General features: G+C 41.6%; 1 protein-coding gene across 1 annotated transcript in view; it reads left to right on the top strand.

The window, feature by feature from the left end:
• Window positions 1-20,650, top strand: part of HUNK (hormonally up-regulated Neu-associated kinase) — a gene marked incomplete at its 5' end in the record, with an annotated part of 36,675 nt that overhangs the window by 8,381 nt on the left and 7,644 nt on the right. Inside the window, 6 exons of the mRNA XM_008946085.1 lie at window positions 755-810; window positions 6,153-6,288; window positions 8,118-8,245; window positions 14,383-14,518; window positions 18,891-19,059; window positions 20,174-20,257. Coding sequence (XP_008944333.1) covers window positions 755-810; window positions 6,153-6,288; window positions 8,118-8,245; window positions 14,383-14,518; window positions 18,891-19,059; window positions 20,174-20,257 — 709 coding nt within the window. The remainder of the gene's footprint in view (window positions 1-754; window positions 811-6,152; window positions 6,289-8,117; window positions 8,246-14,382; window positions 14,519-18,890; window positions 19,060-20,173; window positions 20,258-20,650) is intronic.

Below are 20,650 nucleotides of genomic sequence, written 5' to 3'. Positions count from 1 at the left end.
CAGAAAGGTTGGTTGTCTTGTAGAAGGAGACCACTTTCATTTTACCCTCTCCAGAAACTGGTCCAGGCCCTGATCTGTGCAGTGGGTCTGTGGTGTTGGGCAGGGTGGCATGGTGGAGAAACCACTAATGTGGCACTCAGAAAACCTGTGTGACTTCTCTTGGCTTTGCTACTGGCTTTTTGGATAGCACTGGGCAAATCATTTCAATCCCTCAGCCTTCAGTTGTCACCTCTAGCATATGGGAGTACCAATCTGATGACTGTATAAGGAGCTTGAATGCTTCATGTCTAGGGAAGGTTGGTTCTGGTCTCCCTTGTAGACAACAACAGGGGACAGATGTTTGACTCCTAAGATCTCTGCAGGTTTATTCTTCAGCTGTGGCCACTGAAGAGCTTTGGGTTGTGAAGAGTAATGAGAAAGTGACCTCCAGCTCCAAAACCATATATTTGAAATATTTCCAGTGTATAAGATTTCTGCAAACTTTTAAGTACGTGAGAAATTTGAAGAGCCTGATTAATTAAAGGATGCTTATAAATGATAAAGTCATTTTGAGCCTGAAGAATAGATGTGAAAGCACTGGTAATTTTAGAGAGGAGAGACAATGCGTGGGGATTTCTGCTTTGAATGTGTAACTGTGTGTACTGCTTTCATGATACGCTTTTTTATATATGAATCTTATAAATACACTGATGAGAGTGATGGGAAGCTGCATCATTATTTTGGAGGCTCACTCAAAATGTTTTGTTTCTTTCAGAGACTTGAAGATAGAAAATCTGCTGCTAGATGAAGACAACAATATCAAGCTTATTGGTATGAAACTAGTTTGGCAATTCCAGTAATTAAAATTGGTAGTTTTATAAAGAGAGTTTTTGAAACTTCATAATCTTCCATGTGACAACTGCTAATGTTGCTGCAGAGAGGAGCTGAAAGAGTATAGATAGCAATCAAGCTGTTCCCGACAGCATCTTGTGAAAAAAATGTTCCAAATAATTCAGCTTCAGCTGAATGTGGGAATAATGCTACATCTTTTAACCGACAGCTTCAATATTCAAACTGGGAACTTTGTAAAAAATTAAAGAATTGACAGCGCAGAAGTAATTTATTTTATTGTCTTCATAATTCCATATTTACTAGAGATTGGATTCTGCCCCCATATGCATATGTTTCCACCGAAGTCAGTAGGAGTTGCTCACATTTTTAGCATCTGGTAAAATTTGATTCTACATTTATATTCATTAAATTTGCTTCCAGCACCCAGTATGAAAACGGTGTAGAGGGCTGTTAAAAAAGATCAATGATAGAGTCTTGATTGTATTCCAGTATCAGTTATACTCAGTGCTCGATTCATTCATGCAGACATTTCAGATTCATCATTAGTGGATATAGTCTCTCACTGCCTTTGCATAACTCCTATTAATGTTAGTGTGAGCATTGAAAAGAACATATTCTCTTCATAAAACAGACCCCAAACATCTGTTTATATTTATCTCCATGCCTACACTTTTGCCAACGGCAATGTCTGTGGTCGCAGTCTTAAAAACTTGACTGCCTTTCTTTCTTCAAAAGGTTTCATGATCTGAAAAGTGGTGAAAAACACAACATTCAGATCAAATGGACACTCACTGTAATGTATAAAGCGCATGCACTCCAAACAAACGAGAGGAGGATGGTTAATGAAACCTGAAGTATTCAAAATTCCCTTAGGGAGTTCAGTCTTTGGAAATGTTACCCCAACTTGTAGTCATTACTCTGTAGCGAAGCAACCGATTCTGGGAACATAATAGCAAAAGAGAACTCTGGATTACCTCAGCTACAGGTCAAGAGGATACCGATGTGTTACCATGAATCATTCATCAGTAATGATGGATACCACCCATTATCTTGGTTTAGCAGATAAGTGAGACCAGATGGTTTGCAACAGTGCTATATGAATATCTGGTAGATTTAAAGAATTTCTATAACTTTCCTGTTATTTGGTGGTTGATTATGCAACAGTATGTGAACTTGACATCCAGACTCAGACCTAATCAGATGATGCAAGTACAATTAATACTCACATGCCAAAGAATTACTTCAGAACTGCTCTGCATATCGTTTGCTTTGGTCGCATAGAAAGGTCTTCTTACAGTGGGTGGTGTAGGAAGAGTAGGGAAAAGAGACGGTTCAATCTTCCATAGCCTTGCTAGCACTGAAGTAAATCATCCTCAAGTCTGTAGCCTGATGTTTTAAGAAAAGCAGATTGTACACAGTATGTATTTTAAATCAAAGGGATTAAATCCCACTGTCCAGCTGGGTATGTTACAGAAAAATAAAGGTTGCTTTATTAGTAATAATTCAGCTGTAAGTAAAAACAGATTTAATGTCACAGCTCATGCTGTATTTTGATAGCAGCACTGGTGATCTCTGCTTGTTCACCCTGAAGAAGCAGTGCCTCCATTCTTCATGCTCTGTCTGCCATGCTTGCGGAGGAAGCTGCAGCGGGGGCTGCTGAAACCAGCCTCAGGTCCCAGGGCAGCCTCTCCTCACCAACACCTCTCCCAGGTAGTGCTTGAGCTACTGCACAGCTTTCCATTCCCACCAGGGTTTCCCAGGACAAGGGAAATTTTCCAGCACCCACATTGGCTGGTGGAATAGACAGGATAATTTGTAGACCTCTTGCTTGTCGCTGCCCTTTCCCTCACTCAGCTTTTATGTAGTCTGTCTTTCTACAAATGCGATGGAGCAGTTGTGCCATCATGTAGGCCTGCCCAGGAAGGTTCTTCAGGAGTGAAAAACATGTTATGAGGAATTTTTTGCTGCTTTTTGTGAGAAGCTTTTTTGTCAGGAGAAGAGACATTAAGCTACAAAACCAGCTCACGTGAACTGCTTTGGGGTGGGAGCTTCATCTCCATGTCTCATGCAGCAGCAAACACACTAGTAACCTAATAAAATTGTTGCTAATGTAATAACTGTGAAATGAAGAAAACTCACCATAAATTAAAAAGAAAAGGTGAAATGAAGATTTAAAATGTACCAGGAAGTGACATTGAAAGTCCCTCCTTGTTCCTGCATTTCCTGCATCCCTTGAGCCCTGTTCTTTAGCCAGCTGTTTAATGGCACCTTGCTTTTGTTGCTTTTTAGCTACATGACATGGTGGTTTATAATCTGTTCTTAGTTTTATTAGAAACATTCCCTTTGCTATGTTAAGTGTACTTATTCTTAGCTCTCTGCGAAATCTCAAATCTGTGAACATCAGGACTGAAAACACTGAAAAGAATTAACTTTTCATCTACCAGCCTGTGGTGGTAGGTGTCTGATAAAGATGCTGTGAAAAGCTACTCATAGGCCATGCAAATCCCTCTAAAGGACCTATGGCACCAGAAGGTCCCTGCCAATATGTAGGTCTCCTGAGCTCTGTGAAGCTCTGATGGTTGACCTTGTCCACAGGCTTGGTGCTAGGGCTCCTGTTATTTAATAAATCTTTCCCTGTTCCAACTGTCATAGCTTCAGAGATAGCCACATATCCATAGCTTAGTGCTGATTTCCTGGAGGTGTTAAAGAGTAGTAGTGCAATGCGATACTTCGATAGTACAAACAGTGGGGGTGGTGGAGCTTCCATGTCATAATATTTACTTTGGAAAACCAAGTGTGGCCTTTGATCTGAATTCTGTAATTAGCTCAGCGCATTGAAAGGAAGCCCAAGACAGAGGCAGGAATGGCAGTGAAATTACCAGTGCTGGTGGTAATGCCGTTCTTATCAAGTTCAGCAGTGCATCTTTAATAAAAATCACATGGTGATCATGATGTGCTGTCACAGTGCTAGTAACAATATTCCTATTTCTTTTTCAATAAATTTCCTGATATGTGTGTGTGTGTTTGCAGGCACTCTGCATTTCAACAGGCACAAGAAAAAAAAAATATACCAGCCTAGATTAAATTAATGATCTGAAAAAAGTGAATAAGGTGTTTATAGTTTAAACAAATAAGATGATTAAAACCTCCACTGTAGTATACCTCCATTGATAAAGGGATGCTGATTTACACCATCTCAGCATGCAGCCCTTATATACTTTGATTGTAAAACATTGTACTACAGTCAAGTGATTTTGAGGTGGTATGACATAGTGGAGTAAAGACCATGAACAATAAGTCCTCTGTGGACATATTATTTTTTTGAGTTTTAAAAAGTATTTTACACTTGATATAACTCATCTTGGGCCACAGCTAATAAACACATTAGTTAAGTAAATGGATCCTTGGAAGTATTTGTGTGAGCCCTGTGGATAATACATTCCTAGCAGAGATATTTGAGCAACATCCAGAGACAATTATTTTCCATCAGAAGCAAGGAAATTGTCTTGATGCTCCCTCCAGTTTTGACAGTGTTCTCAGCAAAACCCCTTTGAGCCTCTTTAGTTTTTAAATACGGTGCTTCTTGTCTGTCTTGCACTTGTCTCACTCTCAGAGATACAGCCAGGCAAGTGGAAAGCCCTGTGCAGTCATTTGGGCACTTCAGTTCACATAGTCATCTTTATAATGCGATTTTTGGTAAGCAATATTATTTGTTCGTCTGGTTTTACAAGTCTTATGTGACTGCCCTGTCAAGGTGCTTCTAATACCTTGAGGAACTCCTGCTCTCAGCCAAATTTAGCACAGAGCAGAAGCTAAAGGACAGTGTTGCATGGGATCACCAGTTGCCTGCTACATTTGACCTGCAAGATGGGATGCTTTTAGTGGTGGACCCAGAAAGCCTCTGTTTTGTGAGATGTGGATGCAAGACACAAGCCTATGGGAAGACCATACAGTGGTCTGCTTCTCCTGGCTGCCTCATTTTTATATAAGACAGTTTTTGATTTTAAGCATGCATGCATTCTGGGAAGTTTTAAGAAGACTGGATCCAGAAAAAGAAGGAAAAAAACAGATGTCAGTGTTTTTAATAGCAGTATTTTTGTTCTTGGAGATATCGTCAATAACAAGTCATTAATAAATGAGAACATCTTGGATTGTGACCTCTCTAGATCCTCTGCTCCTTGATATTCTGCCCTGCAGCAAAGGCTGTCATCCCAGCCTGTCAGCTTTGCCCATGTCATCCTCCTCCTTCCAAGCTTGTCTTGTTTCTTGCCCTCATCACATCAAGTTGTTTGACTTCACTTTCAAGACTCTCTGCAACCTCTCCTCACCTTCATATGTTGTCTCACAGGCTGTGGTTTTGTAATTTCCTTCTCCCAGGGTGGGCTTGCACACTACCCCCAGCTGCTTCTCCTGCTGGTACAACTGTCTGCCTTGCTTTCCTTGCTTAGTGGTGTAATTTTTAAGGCCCCATCTTGAACCCAGCTCGTCCTGCAGCCATAACAGCACTGAAGCAGACAAGGGAGATGGCAGGAACACTCTTCTCAGTGCCAGCCTAGGCTTGGGTTGGCTGAGAGCACTTCTGCAGTCTCCTTCGGTGCACGGAGGCTGCCTCTTGTCTCTGATCAGCTCATGGTGCCAGCCTTTGCCAGTCCATTGTTATTGCCAGCAAAAGAGCGTCAGAGACACCCAGGGGCCAGAAGTTCAATAATTCAAGGCAGAAGTTGAGGAGGGGGGAGCCAAATCAACATGTTCCCCTCCTTGCTCCAAGATCTCCCTGTGTTATTTCAGAGCTGAAATGCTGATTCTGCAGCCCTGTGGATTTGTGCATCACCACAGTAGTCCCAGAGAGCACCATGCTCACGCACACACCCTGCCTTACATCTGATGTCTCATTTACATGATTTAAAGGAAAATGTTGAAGAAGTCCTACTTAAATGTGGCCTCTATGTAACATACTGCAGCAGAATGGAATACACAACAGCCTGAGGTGGCTTTCTACCCCAAGACATCACAGAGTGCCTGGGACAACCTCAACTCCACTTGTTGCCGTCCAGTTCCCAGTGGAATGTAGGTGTTTTGTGTATGAAATCGATAATCATGCAGATTCTAAGGCTTTTTTATTGTTTGTGGAAATCCCTGGTTATTTTGCACCTCAGAGAAACAAATTATATAAAATTTTTGCTTGCAGATGATTTTTTTCTCAGGCCATTCATTGCTTAGCTTTTTGAAGAAAATGTGGTCTCCCCTCCTCCCCCTCCTTGTGTTCTAAAGTGGCTTTACCGTATCTGTCTCTTTCATAACTGTCTCTGTGCCTTTCACAGACTTTGGATTGAGCAACTGTGCAGGCATCTTGGGTTATTCCGATCCATTCAGCACCCAGTGTGGGAGCCCAGCATATGCAGCCCCTGAACTTCTGGCAAGGAAAAAATACGGGCCCAAAATAGACGTTTGGTCCATGTGAGTTACTTCTCTAGCTTATATTTGTTATTACTGTAGTCATTATCCATTGCTCAAATAGGAAACATTATTCATGTATTTGGCTGCTCTGAAAAAAAAATCTGTGTAATGACTCTGTGATATCTTTTTTTGAAATAGATCTTTATTACTTGTATATAGGTTGCTAGAACATAAAGCATGGAGAGACTGCACAACTGTTCGTCAATGATGTTCAGACATAGTAGAAGACATGGATCTGGCACAACAGGACCAACAGCTTTTTTAGTTTTCCCCAGAGGATCCTCAAACATTCATGCGAGCTCCATGCACTGTACACAGCCAAGTCTGACAAGAAATGTGAAATCAAGTCAGGTCATCGCTTTGAAGGCACAGTCATTAAAGGGAAAACAAAACTGGCCAGAAAACTCGTGAGCCTTTGTGAGAATACTAGTGTACAGGCAAAGGAACAGACAGAAATCCCCGCTGCCAAAGACAGAGGAAGCCAGGGAAAGAAAAAAAAAACAATGTTTTGGAGTCAATGAATTTTTCTGCAATACTGTTTTAGATGTGCAACTTCCACTACCTTCCTGTTAGCCATGGACCTCGTGTTGGCTATCCTTGTCAATTTTGGAGAGGAATTAGCTGAAGCCAGTTGATTTTTAGCTTTTACTTTAGTATCAATAGATTTTCCTTCACCAAGCAGTGGTAAAAACATTTGAATACATTCCAGTTAAATAATTATGACAATTCTCAAGTTGAAGTGTTTGAAATGCTTGGAAAATGTAAAGTACAGTATAAATAGTACTAGTGCTAAGAAAGATTGGCCATGGTTTATATATGAGGCTAAGACCTGCATCAAATGCATGTCATAATTTGATCTAGCTCATACCTAGTTGCTCCTCAAGGCTCCTTAGAACTTCCCCTGCTGAAGCCTATTATCAGCCTGTCTTCTGAGGACACCCACAGCTAAATCATTGTATGGCTACAGAATTTCTCACTCCAGCAGTGGGTTGTCTGTCCACATCAAGAATGACCATACCAGCCCGGAAGAACACAAGCAAACTGAGCACAGTCATTCATGTAAACTATTGAAACTTCTTGAGCAGTAATGTCCTACTCTTTTTTTTTTTTTTTTCATAAAAGAGGAAACTGTGGTTAACTCCTGCCCCTTCCTCATAGCTGAATAAATGGTGTTTGTGATTACAGTTTGTGGTAGCACACCAGTTTAGTTTCTTTCTGTTCCCATACGTGTGTTCAGTAGACTTGGGAAACAAATTCACGGAAGGGAGGAATTCCAATCAAATTTATATCCCTTGTAAGAGGTAAAAGAATGCCTAACCCACTTTTTATCTCTGACTTTGCTGGGCATAAACAAGCAGTAAGCTTTCTGCTCTGAAAAAAAATGTAATTGTTCAGACCTGATCTTTGGGCTGCACCAGAGGCCGTGAAGATCACCTTTTGGTGCTGAACCAGGACCTGCGATGTCCCCACTGGTGCAGGCAGTCGTTCCACACACAGGGCAGCACCCAGACAAGGCCTCCAAAAGCAGCATGTTTATGCACCCTGAGGGTAGACTTAACTATGGCGTGGTATTTAACCAAGGAGTTGCCTAAGAGCTGGGCTTGGTTCTGTGGCTCACAGCTTGTCCTACACATTGTGTGACCCTCCGTGAACAAACCTCTGGGAATTCTTGCCCAAGTTGTTCTGTGCAACAGAAAAGAGAGCTTTTTTTTTGTCTTTTTTCAATAGCTGTCAGACATTAAAGGTTAAGTACAGTCATGAAAACATAAGCCTATGTTTCTCCTTTTTCCTGATCATTTTGGTTTCTTTTTCTCTCTGTTTTCTTTTAGTGGGGTGAACATGTATGCAATGTTGACTGGAACATTACCTTTTACTGTGGAGCCATTCAGCTTGAGAGCTTTATACCAGAAAATGGTGGACAAAGAAATGAACCCTTTTCCCACTCAGCTCTCTACAGGTAATCAAGGGGGTGTGCTGGGACCTGTTCAGATCCAGTCGTTCAGAACCACTGTGTTGAATTCTGGGTTGTGAGTCATGCTACCACCATAGCACGCTAATTGTGAATTTTTTTTTTTTTTTTTTTATTTCATTTTACCCTCCAAAAGATCTGCGGGAGTTGCTACAGTATAACTCCTTTTGCTTTGGTTTCTCTATGTAAGCTGGAGAAGTGCCAGGTTGTGCTGAACATGAGAGAAGAACAAACTTATCAAATTCTGTGAAATTTCTTGTGTAGAGTAGTTGGTCAGGTTGCACATTCACATGATTTTAGCACAAGATATGAATGCATAAACACATTATTTTGGAATAACAGATTCCTGGGCATTATCGTGACTAGGGTTGAAAGATAAACTACCTTGAATGACCTCCTCACATTTATTATGGAGTAATGACATGCACACAGAAGGTTATTTTGGGATGGTGACCTGTAATAACCTTTGTGTGTTCACAAAATGAAAAATTGTTGATGCATTAGTATTAAAAATATTAATTCCTGCTTTGAAGCTATGTCACTAGGCAACAGAGTAATTTTTCAGCTTATAGCAAGACAGTTGTCATCATTTGGAACAAACTCTGTTTTGTGGTTGGGTTTTATTTTTGTATGCTACATTTGTTGTTCATGGAGAGCTTCTGTTCTCCATATCTGGCAGCCTGTTTACAAGGGACATTCAGCAAAATTAAAAGATGGCAAATAGAAGAAGAGTAACTATACATTTTCACTCAGTACACTAAAGATGGAAAACATTGTTGCAGGGGTGTAAGAAAAAGCCCTGGGAAGTTGTGTCAAAAGATGAGTTTTCTAAGTACAGATTTACCTGCATACAGAAGAATTAGATACTTGAGGATTTTCTGACACAGGTTATCCATGGATCAAGCAGAGTATGTTGTTCCTTGTTCACTCATGATCTGTAGGAAGTACACTTTTCCTGCCAGCAGTTCCCATTGCTGGCTTGTCGTAAAGTGGTAGGTTTACAAGTGAGCTGGGATGCTGCAAGTTTTGCCGTCTGTCTGATGCAATTTGAGTGTTTGGTATTTCCATTCTGGAGACTTCCAGTTAGGATTCAGTTGCACAAAATGGCTATTTGAATGTTCTAGCATATGCTCTAAAGCTCCTCTGTGTAAATTGAAAGAAAGATTATACTGACTTTTCCGTGCTGTACTGATCTTGATGCTAAATCCTGCGTCAATTGGAAAGTTATTCTTGAATTCAGGGACTTGCATATCATAGTAAACATTTTCCAAGTTTAGCAAAAAAATTACCAAACTGACCTCCCAGAGTGAAGCTTTTACTAATAAAGAGCAGTTACATGATGCCTCTGTAGTTTCTTTGAACTAATGGACTGTTTCTGCAGTCATTGATATCTTCCAGTTGTCTTTAAGTGGGAGATTTCACTGACTTCCCTTGGGCGACTCATGCATTAAAGGCTGAATCACCCACAAAATGCCTGTAGAAGACTAGGCCTTGGGTAGCAAAAAAAATGCATTACTTTTCACAGGTTTCATTTTACTGTTTCATTCATCCTACCATTTTATAATGGTGATCAAATTTTCTCACAAATGCATCTCTGAAGCATTTGTAGCTCACTGACACTATGGTCTCCAATGGAAACCTTATTTTGCTTATCCTGTGAGAACTACAGCAGCTTGAACTTCCAGAGATGATGGCAAATTAATGGAATAGATTTAAACGTGTTAACCTTTACTCACTGTGAACAAAGGTACGTGTCAGTTCTTGATCTGAGTCAGTGGCCTTGTGCATTCACTGGACATGGCAAGCTGTGATTTAAGATGACATTTGTTCTTGCCACAGTTAGGCTTTGGGTCAGTAGGTAGAAGCTCTCCTTCTCTGTGAATGACTGTTTGTTAACTTCTTAGGTCTATGGATCTTCTTCTTTAATCAGGTTTTCTTTTTCTGTAGATTCACATGTAGTGTAGAGATTTATTGCAGAAGTCTGTTTTGCTTGTTCAGTACATTGTCTTTCAATATTTAATTTCACAGTTACTGAACACATGGTCCTGTTGTAATATAGAAACCAGTCTTACCATTAAGCAAGAGCGTGATTTATTTGGATTAGTTAAAATGTTGGGTGACCATGAGTTCCCAAAGTAACTCTGTAGCAACAGGGAAAATTTGGAGTTAGTGTTTGATTTTCACATTTTGGAAACTGTTTTTCATTAAGCTTCTTAAGCAACACAGCTATCTTAATTATTGATTTTAGATGAGCAAAGTTCAGTTCTTGGGAAGTTGGTATTCACTTTGCACACCTTCCTTTTTTCCTTCAATTTACCACTTCTGTACATGTCTGGTCTTCCTTCTGGAACAGAGAAATGAAGTGGAGGTGAGAAGAAAAAGCCATCGTCTGCCTATGTCTGTAGTTTGGAGGAAGGATTTTATTAGGTGGAGCTCACTCATGGCTTGTGAAATGACCTCACTGCATTTTCTTCAGCCAGTTTTGTAACCACTTTCTGTATACCTTACTTATAACCAGGCCAAGCTCACAGTGTGAATGTGACACTAAGTTGGTTTCATTCACGACAAAGAACGTGAAGACAGCAGAGGTCTTGTCATCCCCACCTGAGGCATGCTCTGCTTCTGGTTGTCACTGAGCTTGGTACACTCAAGGCAGTTAAGAGAGAAATGTAGTTTCTCATGATGCTGGTCTCTCATTTTTCAAAAGAGCAAAGTTTTCCCAAAAATTACACCATGGGAACAAAATTCCAGCAAGTGCAGGTCACAGGCTAATCAGATTACTGCTGTCCTTGACCTCATCATAAACGAGGCCTCGTGTAATTAGGCCCTGGTGGGGTGGTTCACAGCACCCTTTGTTCACCAGACTACTTGGTGCAGAAGGAAAAATGGCTTCAGACACAGTGGGTCCAAAAATGAATTTGGGATATTTGTGTTTGCTCCCTGGGGTACTAATTTTTCTGTCTGACAGCTGCACGGCTAACTGGAAAAGGCTTCTTTCCTCCTCGTACCGTCTGACAGTTCAAATCAGCCAAGGTGCTGTCACTCACGTCTTCTGTTGTCGCCTGGTTCCGGCAGGGAGCCTGCCAGCTTGGGGAAGTCCTCTCCAGAATTAGTTTTTCTTGGCCTGGATCTGTTGATCTCTGTGTTGCTTCACAAACTTAATTTAATTAGTCTGCCTTTTGTCAAGGGGGGAAAAAAAAGATAAGATTTATAAGGAGACATTAGCTGACTTAGTGACCGAAGGTCGTGGTCATGGAGGAGCAGGAGGGTGTTGGTTTGGAGAAGGATTATCTGTTTTGCTCTGAAACCATGGGATGCATATAATTTCTCACACAGAGATGGGGAATTCCTGAGGAGAGAGGAGGGGAGATGAAATGGAAGAACAAGGGGTTTGTTGTTTGCCCTAATGGTAGGTTCCATGCCCAAATGATGTGGCAGGGGGGGCACATGGATAACACCCCTAGTTTATTATAGCCATGTTTCCAGCAGGCTTATCAACTTGGGTGTAGGCTTCTCTTGCCACTTCCACAATATTGCTGTTGTAGGAAAAGAACAAAGACGTTGGGAAAGGTGTAAGTAAAGTATCTCACATAAATGAGCAATTTGTGAAGAGAGAGCTTAGTACAAACCCAGCTGATGCCTAGCTCAACTGGTAAATGTGTAATTGTAACTCTCTCTCCCACACATAAGCTTCTTGATGGTAGGCCTGCATTGGAACAGATAGCTTCTCAGGGCCCTTTCCAGCTGATTTCTGCAAGGTGTTGAACGCTGAGATTACCCAAGCTGTTATGAGTTGGCACCTGTTGGATCTAACCCCGAATTTTTTGAGGCAAACACGGACAAGGGCAGGAGTCTTCTAGAGGAGAGCCTGTGAAGGGCAGCGGTGCTATGACTCAGTTAACGTTTATGCCCTTTTCAGATGAGGCCTCACCAACAGGCATATTCTTCTCCTTAAACTACGTGCGGGAACAGGGATTCATGGGGGATTCACTGTATTGCTGGTGGACAGGACACATCACAGCTGCTCTGCTTCAGAGTAGGGGATGGTGTGGTACTGAGTGAGCATGCTTTGGTGGTGAGACCAAACGCCTGTAAAGCCAGATGGGAAGGCTAGCTTATAATTTTACAGTTTTCTAGCACTGAGGTGTTAGAACATTGTCACAGTTTAGGGTCAGGGCTGTCTGCTAGACCTGTAACAGGTGCTCTCTGTTAACCTCTTCCCCCCTGCCCCCAAAGGGGAAGAGAAAGAGAATAAGGGAGAAAGACTTATCAATTAGAAACAAAAGCTGAAACAGCCTTATTGAAAGCAATAAAATGGAATATGTATTAATACATACAAATCCAGTACCAAACCCCGCTCCCCTGATGGCAGTTACATCACCATCACCACTGATGCTGTGGATCAGGCCCTGGGGAAGTCCCAGACTAGACCCAGTGGCAGATGGGAACCGGATTCAGGAATACATGGATTGGGATCAAAGGCAGAATGGAGAGGCCTCCTTGGATGCCAGCCATTGAAGAAGAGAGCTTGACCCTCACGATCCCTCAGCTTTATACTGAATAGGATATATATGGGATGGAATATCTCACTGGTCAGTTTAGGGTCCCTTGTCCTTTTCCGCTCCGCCCCACAGATGCAGCCTTCTACTTTCTGCACCCCCAACGTGGTGCACAGGATTTAGCAGTGACCTTGGTCTGCACACCAATCCTTGGTGGTCACTCTAAAGATGAAGCGTTACCACTGCTAGAGGCAGACTCTGACTGCGAAAACGTGCTGCTAACTGCAGGCAGGGCAGTTAGTTAGGAGAGACTTAGCTGGAAAGCAAAATCACTGAACAGAATTAGTTCTTTTCTAAAGCCAGGACAGACATCTGTTTTAATCTGCTTTGTAACACAAGCCTTTAAGGGGTTTGATTTGCCTGCACTGAGCCAAAGTAGCTCTGTAGGCAAGTCTGTACTGCAGCTTACCCAGGAGGCACATCCTAGAGGACACCATCCCGTGCCACAGTTGTCCTGTGCTGCCATTGCCCAGGGCACATGCACAGGCAGGGAGATGAGCAGACATGACGTGCTCAGGAGAGCATAGGAAGGGAACTGCAGGTCCGCTGTGGAAGACAGTGGGAAAAAGCCCCCAAGGTCCAGTTCATCTGACCTGGAAAAAATTCCTGCAGATATCACTTCTTCCTCTTGTTTGCCATTGACTTCATTCAGGACTCATTTGGCATTGTCTCACTTGACCGTATCTCCTCTACAAAATCATGGCAATCATAATTTTCCCAGAAATCAAGTTTTCTATGTTTTGTGCAGGGAATTCTAGAGGACAGAGTTAACTCTTTAATATCTTGTAGCCAAAAAAATTAATCTAGCCTTGATAATTTGAGAAATAAAGATCAGACCTAGTTTTATTTTCAGCTCAGATAGGCACTTCTTGTGAGTCTTTAAGCAAATAATTTGATTTCATCGCTTCTAACCATATAACTTAAAAATGTCAGAAAAGTACTTTTGAGGGTTTTTGCAAGAAAATCCCAAGGAACGGTTGAATGTCACTGAAAGTTGAAGGTTCAAGTATCTGAGAAAAGAATGAAGCCCATTAATTTTATTGTACTCTTTTAATTTGGCTAAAGCCTCCTGCAACTGATTGTAAGTTGGACGGAAGCCAGCAGATAATTTGTTCTTATAATGTCAAAGGGAACCCAGTTCTCCATGTCTTCCCTCCCAGCTCTGCATCCCTCCCCTCCACTCACTCCCAGTCCATCTCCTTCTAATTTAAACAGAGGCTGAGTGATTTGTCTCTGCTCCAGCTTTTTGTCCTCGTACAAAAATTAAGTTTTGGCTAACGTGGCTGGAAACTTCAAACAAGCTCTGAAACAAAAAGGTGCTTTTACTCCTCTTCTTTATAACTCCATAAATCGTTGTGACTATAATAATTGTTTACTTTTCTTACTAATGCCTTATCAGTTTTTCCCTTTTTCTCAGGGACATCAGAGCATACCCTAAAGAAAACGTTCCTTTTATAGTATGGTCTTGGTCAGGCCACACACCTGTAGTAACTCAACAACTGTGTTAGGTCATAAAGCAAATGACATAGCTACTGGTTTTTTTTGTTGTTGTTGATTTCTTCACAGCGGCTGTAAACTTTCTACGGTCTCTACTAGAGCCAGATCCTGTGAAGAGACCAAACATCCAGCAGGCACTTGCAAATCGGTGGCTTAATGAGAATTACCCTGGAAGAGCACCACCTAATGTCACATATCCAAACAGGTACTATGCGAAAGGGCAGAGAAAGCCTGCCAGGCTGTGTATACATTATCTGTGTTCAAATGTGAACAACTGTGATGTTTCAATTCCATTGAGGTGTCACCACCTCTGAGTGCATTTTCTGGGTTTGCTCTTGTGACACCCTTCTAAAAGCTGTTAGGATTGGCCATTGAATATATGTTGTTTGAAATGGTCAAAACCAATACCTTAAATTAGAAGCTGGCGTACAATGCATTATTTTTAGGGTGGTCTGGGGTGGTCTGGGGTGCGGATCATATGATAATTGTGTCCAGACCTTGGAATGGGGATGTGTGACAGGTAGTTCTGATCCTCACTTTGTCAGTAAAAGCCGTGCTACTTTTCCAGCAGAAGTTATGCTCATTTGTGATACATATATGAGATTTTGTGGATGAGGTGAACATGCAAACTGTGGTGAGAAAGGTCAAAGATAAATGCTCTTGCTTGGTTGGTTGTTATCTTGAGTATCTGTGCTGAATCTATGATGAAATGCAAGCAGAGAACAAATCTCATGGCCAGTCAAACATTCATCTAAGGAAAAAGAAAGATACCTGTGGTCCACTTTGGTTAGAAATAATCTTGCTTGACTTTAAGTATCTGAAGCGTAGAGTTGACACAGGAGCCAACCATCCTGGGATCTCATTACAGGCAGTGGAGGACACTTTTTACAGAGTGATTCATCTGACTTCTTTTTGATTCTGCAATAGGATGAGTTTGTGCCCAGGAGATACAAGTTCCTCTCCAGTGACTATAAATGGAGCCTCAGGCAACTCACTTGGAAATACATGTCTGTATTTGATCAGATAAAATCTCTTTCCTCTATCAGAGCCCTCCAGCTGTGTCTCATGCACAATGTAGTAGCTGCAGAGGATTCACTGTAAGAGTTACTAGCTTGCAGGCCAAGATTCTAAGTAACAGTGAGGCAAAGACAGCAATTTCAACCCTAATTTTGGTGCTTAAAATTTGATAGTGCCCCAAAATTTCTGTCCTAACTTGTGAAGAGGAGAGTCCCTAATAAAGATCCTAACGTCTGCACTACAGTTTACTCGATTGCTAGTTACCAGATGTAGTATATGCTTAGGGGCATGGCAACTTTTGTCTGAACATTTATACCATTATCCTTCACCCAAAAATGGTTTGGTGTTCACCAACCAGGCCATGTCTTTGTGTTGGTACCCTGGAGGACTTGGGCCCATAAGCTGGCATAGAGCCAGCCTTTAGCATTCAGCCCAGGTCACAACTTTGCTGGTAAGAGTGCCTCCCACTCGTTTTCCTCTCTGCTCCACCACTAGCCAGTGATTCAGAGCCATGGGTTCAACCTCTTTGGGGTTGATAGGCACCTGCAGCACCCCTTTCTTATTGCTGAAGCAGGTGACAAGCACTGTCACTGCTTGATCATTTGGGGCCTGGGCATAGGAAATCAGTTTGAGCCCTGAATATTGACAGTGTTTAGGAATTTTTGGAGGCTTTTCCCTTAGATGCTGCTGTTGGCTGGCTTATGGGTCATAGCCTGCATAGTCCAAGCTCATACCTGAGTCACTTCCCTTTCACTTCTTCATTGACAGGGAATGGAGGTGCCCTAATTTAGCAGCAAGCATTTCCCTTCCAGAGGCAGTGTCTTAACTTTCAAGTACTGCATCATGGAGAATTGCTGTGACTGTGCTGTTCTTTAACCTGAGGAGAATAACAGGTCTTCCACTCTCAGAATGTGGCTGAGTAAACTGAGCAGCTTGGATGCCTGGAGGCATCACTAGAGTCATCCACTGAAATGGGTCGGCAAATTTAAGGCCAGCTGCCTGCAATTCCCAGACCTATGTGGACAAAGTTTTATGAAGAATAAGAATGAGAACAGGCAGACCCATTATCTTGACATTACTGCTCCAAAATTAAAGGCAGTTGAGTTAATCTGCATAGTATGCTGTCCAGCAAAAGAAAATCTGGGTGTCTATGATGCATTAGGCTGTACCCGAGTATGGTACATATGAACATTGTATGGTAAAGAAAGGGAAAACAAGTGTAAACTGAATGAGTCATTAAGCTAATGAAATCACTGTCATAATGAGTCTAATCAATCTACTAAATGTGGCATCTGTTAAGTGAATGTAAATGTAACTGAGAGCTGTATGGGTAATTTAATTCCCTTGCTGTATGTGCCTTATCTGCAGAAAAGAGGAAAAAAGGAATAGGTCCTGAATGTGCTTTCACAGTTCTTTTGCATTTGTAGGTACATTTTCCTGCCTCTGTTTTTTAATTGCTAGCTTGCAGTTGCCAGGTGTTAGTCAGGGTGTAGTGGAAGCGTCCCTTCTAGAGTTTGCTCATTGGTGACTCTAAATGAGCCATTTCTTCTAGAGTTTGCTCATTAAGTAGTGACTTACAGAAGAGGCCAACCTCTGTTAGAATATCTGTGCAGTCCTTTTTATTTATGGAGTACCCATTAATCATTTTCTCCTAAAGGCAAGCGAATCAAATGGAAGAACAGAAGAAAATGCAGTGCCAGACTATAGAGAGGGTGTATGTTTGCTCATGCATGTATGTGTATATGGTGATGATAATAATGTTTGGTCTGAAAACAAAGGAAAAGAAAATGCTTCTTCTACCTGAACCCAGATTTTATATTAAGCTGTAAGGATTAAAATAATATAGATTCTTTCTTTCATTTCATGTTTAGATAATATTTCTTTAGTTTATTTCGTTGATGCCCCAGGCTTGACCTACCTAGTCTTTGCAATACTGGAGCCTTATAGGGAAAATACTCTACAAAGTTTGAAATATTTAAAGACATGACCTGACTCCTTTTGAGCTTACCTAAGAAAGTACCATGAACATCAGCTTTGACAGAGTTTCTTTGAAGTTTTTATTAGTGTGCAGATGTGTGTAAGATGTGTTGAAATAGTTCTGAAAATCCACTACTGAATTTAAAAAGAATCACTTCTCTTAATCAGCACAAGTAAGAAGATGTGTTCTGTTCCTGTGGTGCGCTTCCACCAATATGAGGGTAGCACCCATTGTTCCGAAGACAAGCACGTGGTAGGAAGGAAGAGAGCATGGAGAGATATAAAGTGGAAGAACAGCAGAAACTACATTTTCAGGAGAATGTTCTCCCAGGATTTTTATAAGCTTGCTTTTATTAAATAAATTCCCTAAAGGCAAGCAAAAATTTCCCATTTTGCTGAGCATTTCAAGTAGAAATTGCTTGAATTTCTTTTGCTGTCCAGATGCTTTAATGTTCAAAGGCCAAACTAAGTTTTGCTTTTGAACTTTAAAAGTCCCAACCCCAAGCATTCCTTAGCTGCAGAATGAATGTTAATAAGCACACTGCATAAAGGAAAAGAGTTATCTGAGATTTTTCCAGACTGTGTTTTACATCTTGTCCAGACTGTGTGGTCCAGGCATTCCTTGCATCACAGGTGCACAGGGCAGGGGGACAGCAGGGCAAGAGTCGGAAAGGTGAAGAATGGTCCTTTTGAAGGGAGAAGGCAGATTCTAAAAAAGCCCACAACCTAAGCTCCCCTAACTTGCCTCAGCCAAATATTTGGCTTGATATTAGGAGCCAGGAATGTCCTTTAGAAACCAAATGAGACCCAGCATTTCTTTTGAGATGGATGGGATTTGACGGGTACATCTGGGAAGCTAGCCAGTGTGTTTAGAGGCCTAAATAGGAGCAGAGTTCTTTGGAAAATCTGTTTTTAACTTAGACTGAGAAGATGCTTTGCCATTTTCACAAGGCTGTTGCATTTCGTTTCTTGTCTTCGCTGAGTCTGTTATGGATTTTATAGAAGAACATATACATAAACATGTCTTGTACTTCTGCTTTTAAAAGATGTGAGTATAACATCAGTTTTACCATTTTGAAAGCTGCTGTAATAACTACCTGTGTCCCTTTTCTCCAGCATGGAATTCCCTAGCTACATAGTGCATGAATATTGTGCAACAAGTGAAGCTGAATGCAGTGGTCTATGATTATAAGGAAAGGGTCATTTCAGAAGCCAAATGTAGCTACTTGATTTGGATTTTAGTTCTCCTTCAAAACCAGCCAGATAATCTTCAGAGAGTCTTCACTGGTTAGATGTAGGGAATAAATGGCAGTGTCCTGAGCATCATGGTGCCATTTCACATCGGGTATGACATGGTGGGGAGAGTGATGTTCATTCAGCTATCATGTCTTCCTGCAGTACTTCTCTGTCCCGAATATCCTGCCCTTTTCATGCCTGCTCATGGGAGGAGAGAGCTAACCAATCCCATGTTCCTGAGCCTTTCAGGCCTCTTCTTAACGCTCTGCCACATCCTCCATGGCTGGCAAGGCTCTGTCACTGGAAGGATGGTACGAGTGGCGTGCTCTGCCTCTCTCTCTGTGCAGGATTCACCTTGAGGACCTCAGCCAAAGTGTGCTGCTCCATATGACCGAGAAGCTCGGCTACAAGAACAGCGACGTCATCAACACTGTGCTCTCAAACAGGGCAAGTCACACGCTTGCCATCTACTTTCTGCTTAATAAGAAGCTGGAGCGCTACTTGGCAAGCCTTAGAGTGAGTACTGTTTGATGCCAGTTCTTTGGATGAGTGGTTGAGGAGGGTAGATATAGTGCTGAAATTTTCGCTTCTTGCTGGCATTTGATCTCAAAGCTTTATCCAAGTTGTTTTTTTTTTTTTTTTTCTAATTTTGTAACAGTAACTGTGAAGGGTAAGTATTCCTTGTAAACCAATAATATTATTTCGGATAAGAATTCCCTCAGTTGCAGAGGTAATTGCTGATAGGCATTATGTCTCATGAGTGTGTTTCCATGGGAGATCCCCTCTGACTGGGCATTCACCCTATAGAAAGCAAACTTGCTATGCAGAGCCTTGCTGTGTCTTGTGATGTGCTGTGTCCGTATGCTAAGATAATTCTGCCACTTGAAATATCAATAGCACAATGTTACTTAATTCAGGAAATCCCGGGGCAGCTTAAGAGCTATTAAGAATTTATTTAGTTTTTAAGTGAAAAATTAGTGGAAAATTTTACATGATAAAGAACATGAATATAAAATCTCCTAATCTCCTGCTGACCTTCCTGGCCCCTGCGTGTGGCTTGGGGATCAGAACCACTGCTGATGGATTTGCCTAGCAGTTCTGTTTGGGGCAGGAGCCTAGCTCCGCATGTCATCCTTCCTTAAACATCGTGGGCAGCTGTCAGGCCACACTTTGCATGGTATTTGCTGAAGTGCTGGGACAGGCAGAGCTCACGAAGACAAGCTGCACTTTCTCGTCCCTTGGCCTCTTCACACAGCTGCCTGTGGTCTGGTGAGGAGTCTTAACTAGCTGAGGGTCTGTAAGCTCCTGCGTGACTGCGTGGGCAGGATGTTGGGTTTTGTGGAGTTTTCTTATTAATATGTTTGCTTCTTGGAGAAATTATCCCAAATGTCCTTCCAATCCAACAACAGCTTCTGAGTTTTTTTCTTTTCATTGTTCTTTTAGCAAGCTTGTTTTAATGATGATGTCATCAATGATATTTAAAATGTAATGGACCAAATTCACCATCTCTGTAAGTCGATGCACCTCCACTGAATGCGAAGAGTGGATACGGTCCATTAAGCAGTAATTTAATGTTAGTTTTCTCTAGTTATCTTTCATACTTTACTTTTCTGTGCTTCTCTTTCCACAGAAGTCTGAAGGCCAGGACGGTATTTGCCAGAAGAACCAACTATACCAGATAGAAAAATACAAGGCAAATAAAGATTCCTATGAGGTAAAGCTCATTAAAAGTCGTTAAGGTACTTTGAAAGCAGACTGAATGTGAGGGTCCTTGGCGACTGTAATTAAGGCAATGAGTTTCTGGACCTGTGGAGGAAAAAAAGACCTGTGATCTTGCCTGTGCAAGACAAGTAATTCCCTCCATTTAATTTTGAAGGAACAAACAGCAAACCCCTAGGGTGGAAGTCTAAAGGTGTCTTTCAGCTTCTACGAAGAAAATAAAAATTTTAAATGATCTGTTTAGCAAAATAATGCAAACTTATTCAGGGGTGTCCGTAGTTTCAAGGATGCAAGTTGCTGGTGTTATAAGAAGACCCTGTGTTGCCTTGAGTCTCAGGACCTTGGTGGTGTAGGGCAGAGAGCTAAGTGACAGCCAGGGTCACTCTCC

The sequence above is a fragment of the Merops nubicus genome, unplaced genomic scaffold (assembly GCF_000691845.1).
Source record: "Merops nubicus isolate BGI_N331 unplaced genomic scaffold, ASM69184v1 scaffold22118, whole genome shotgun sequence".
NCBI lineage: Eukaryota > Metazoa > Chordata > Aves > Coraciiformes > Meropidae > Merops > Merops nubicus.
Note: the sequence above shows the minus strand (reverse complement) of the source record. Positions and strands in the feature narration are given on the sequence as shown.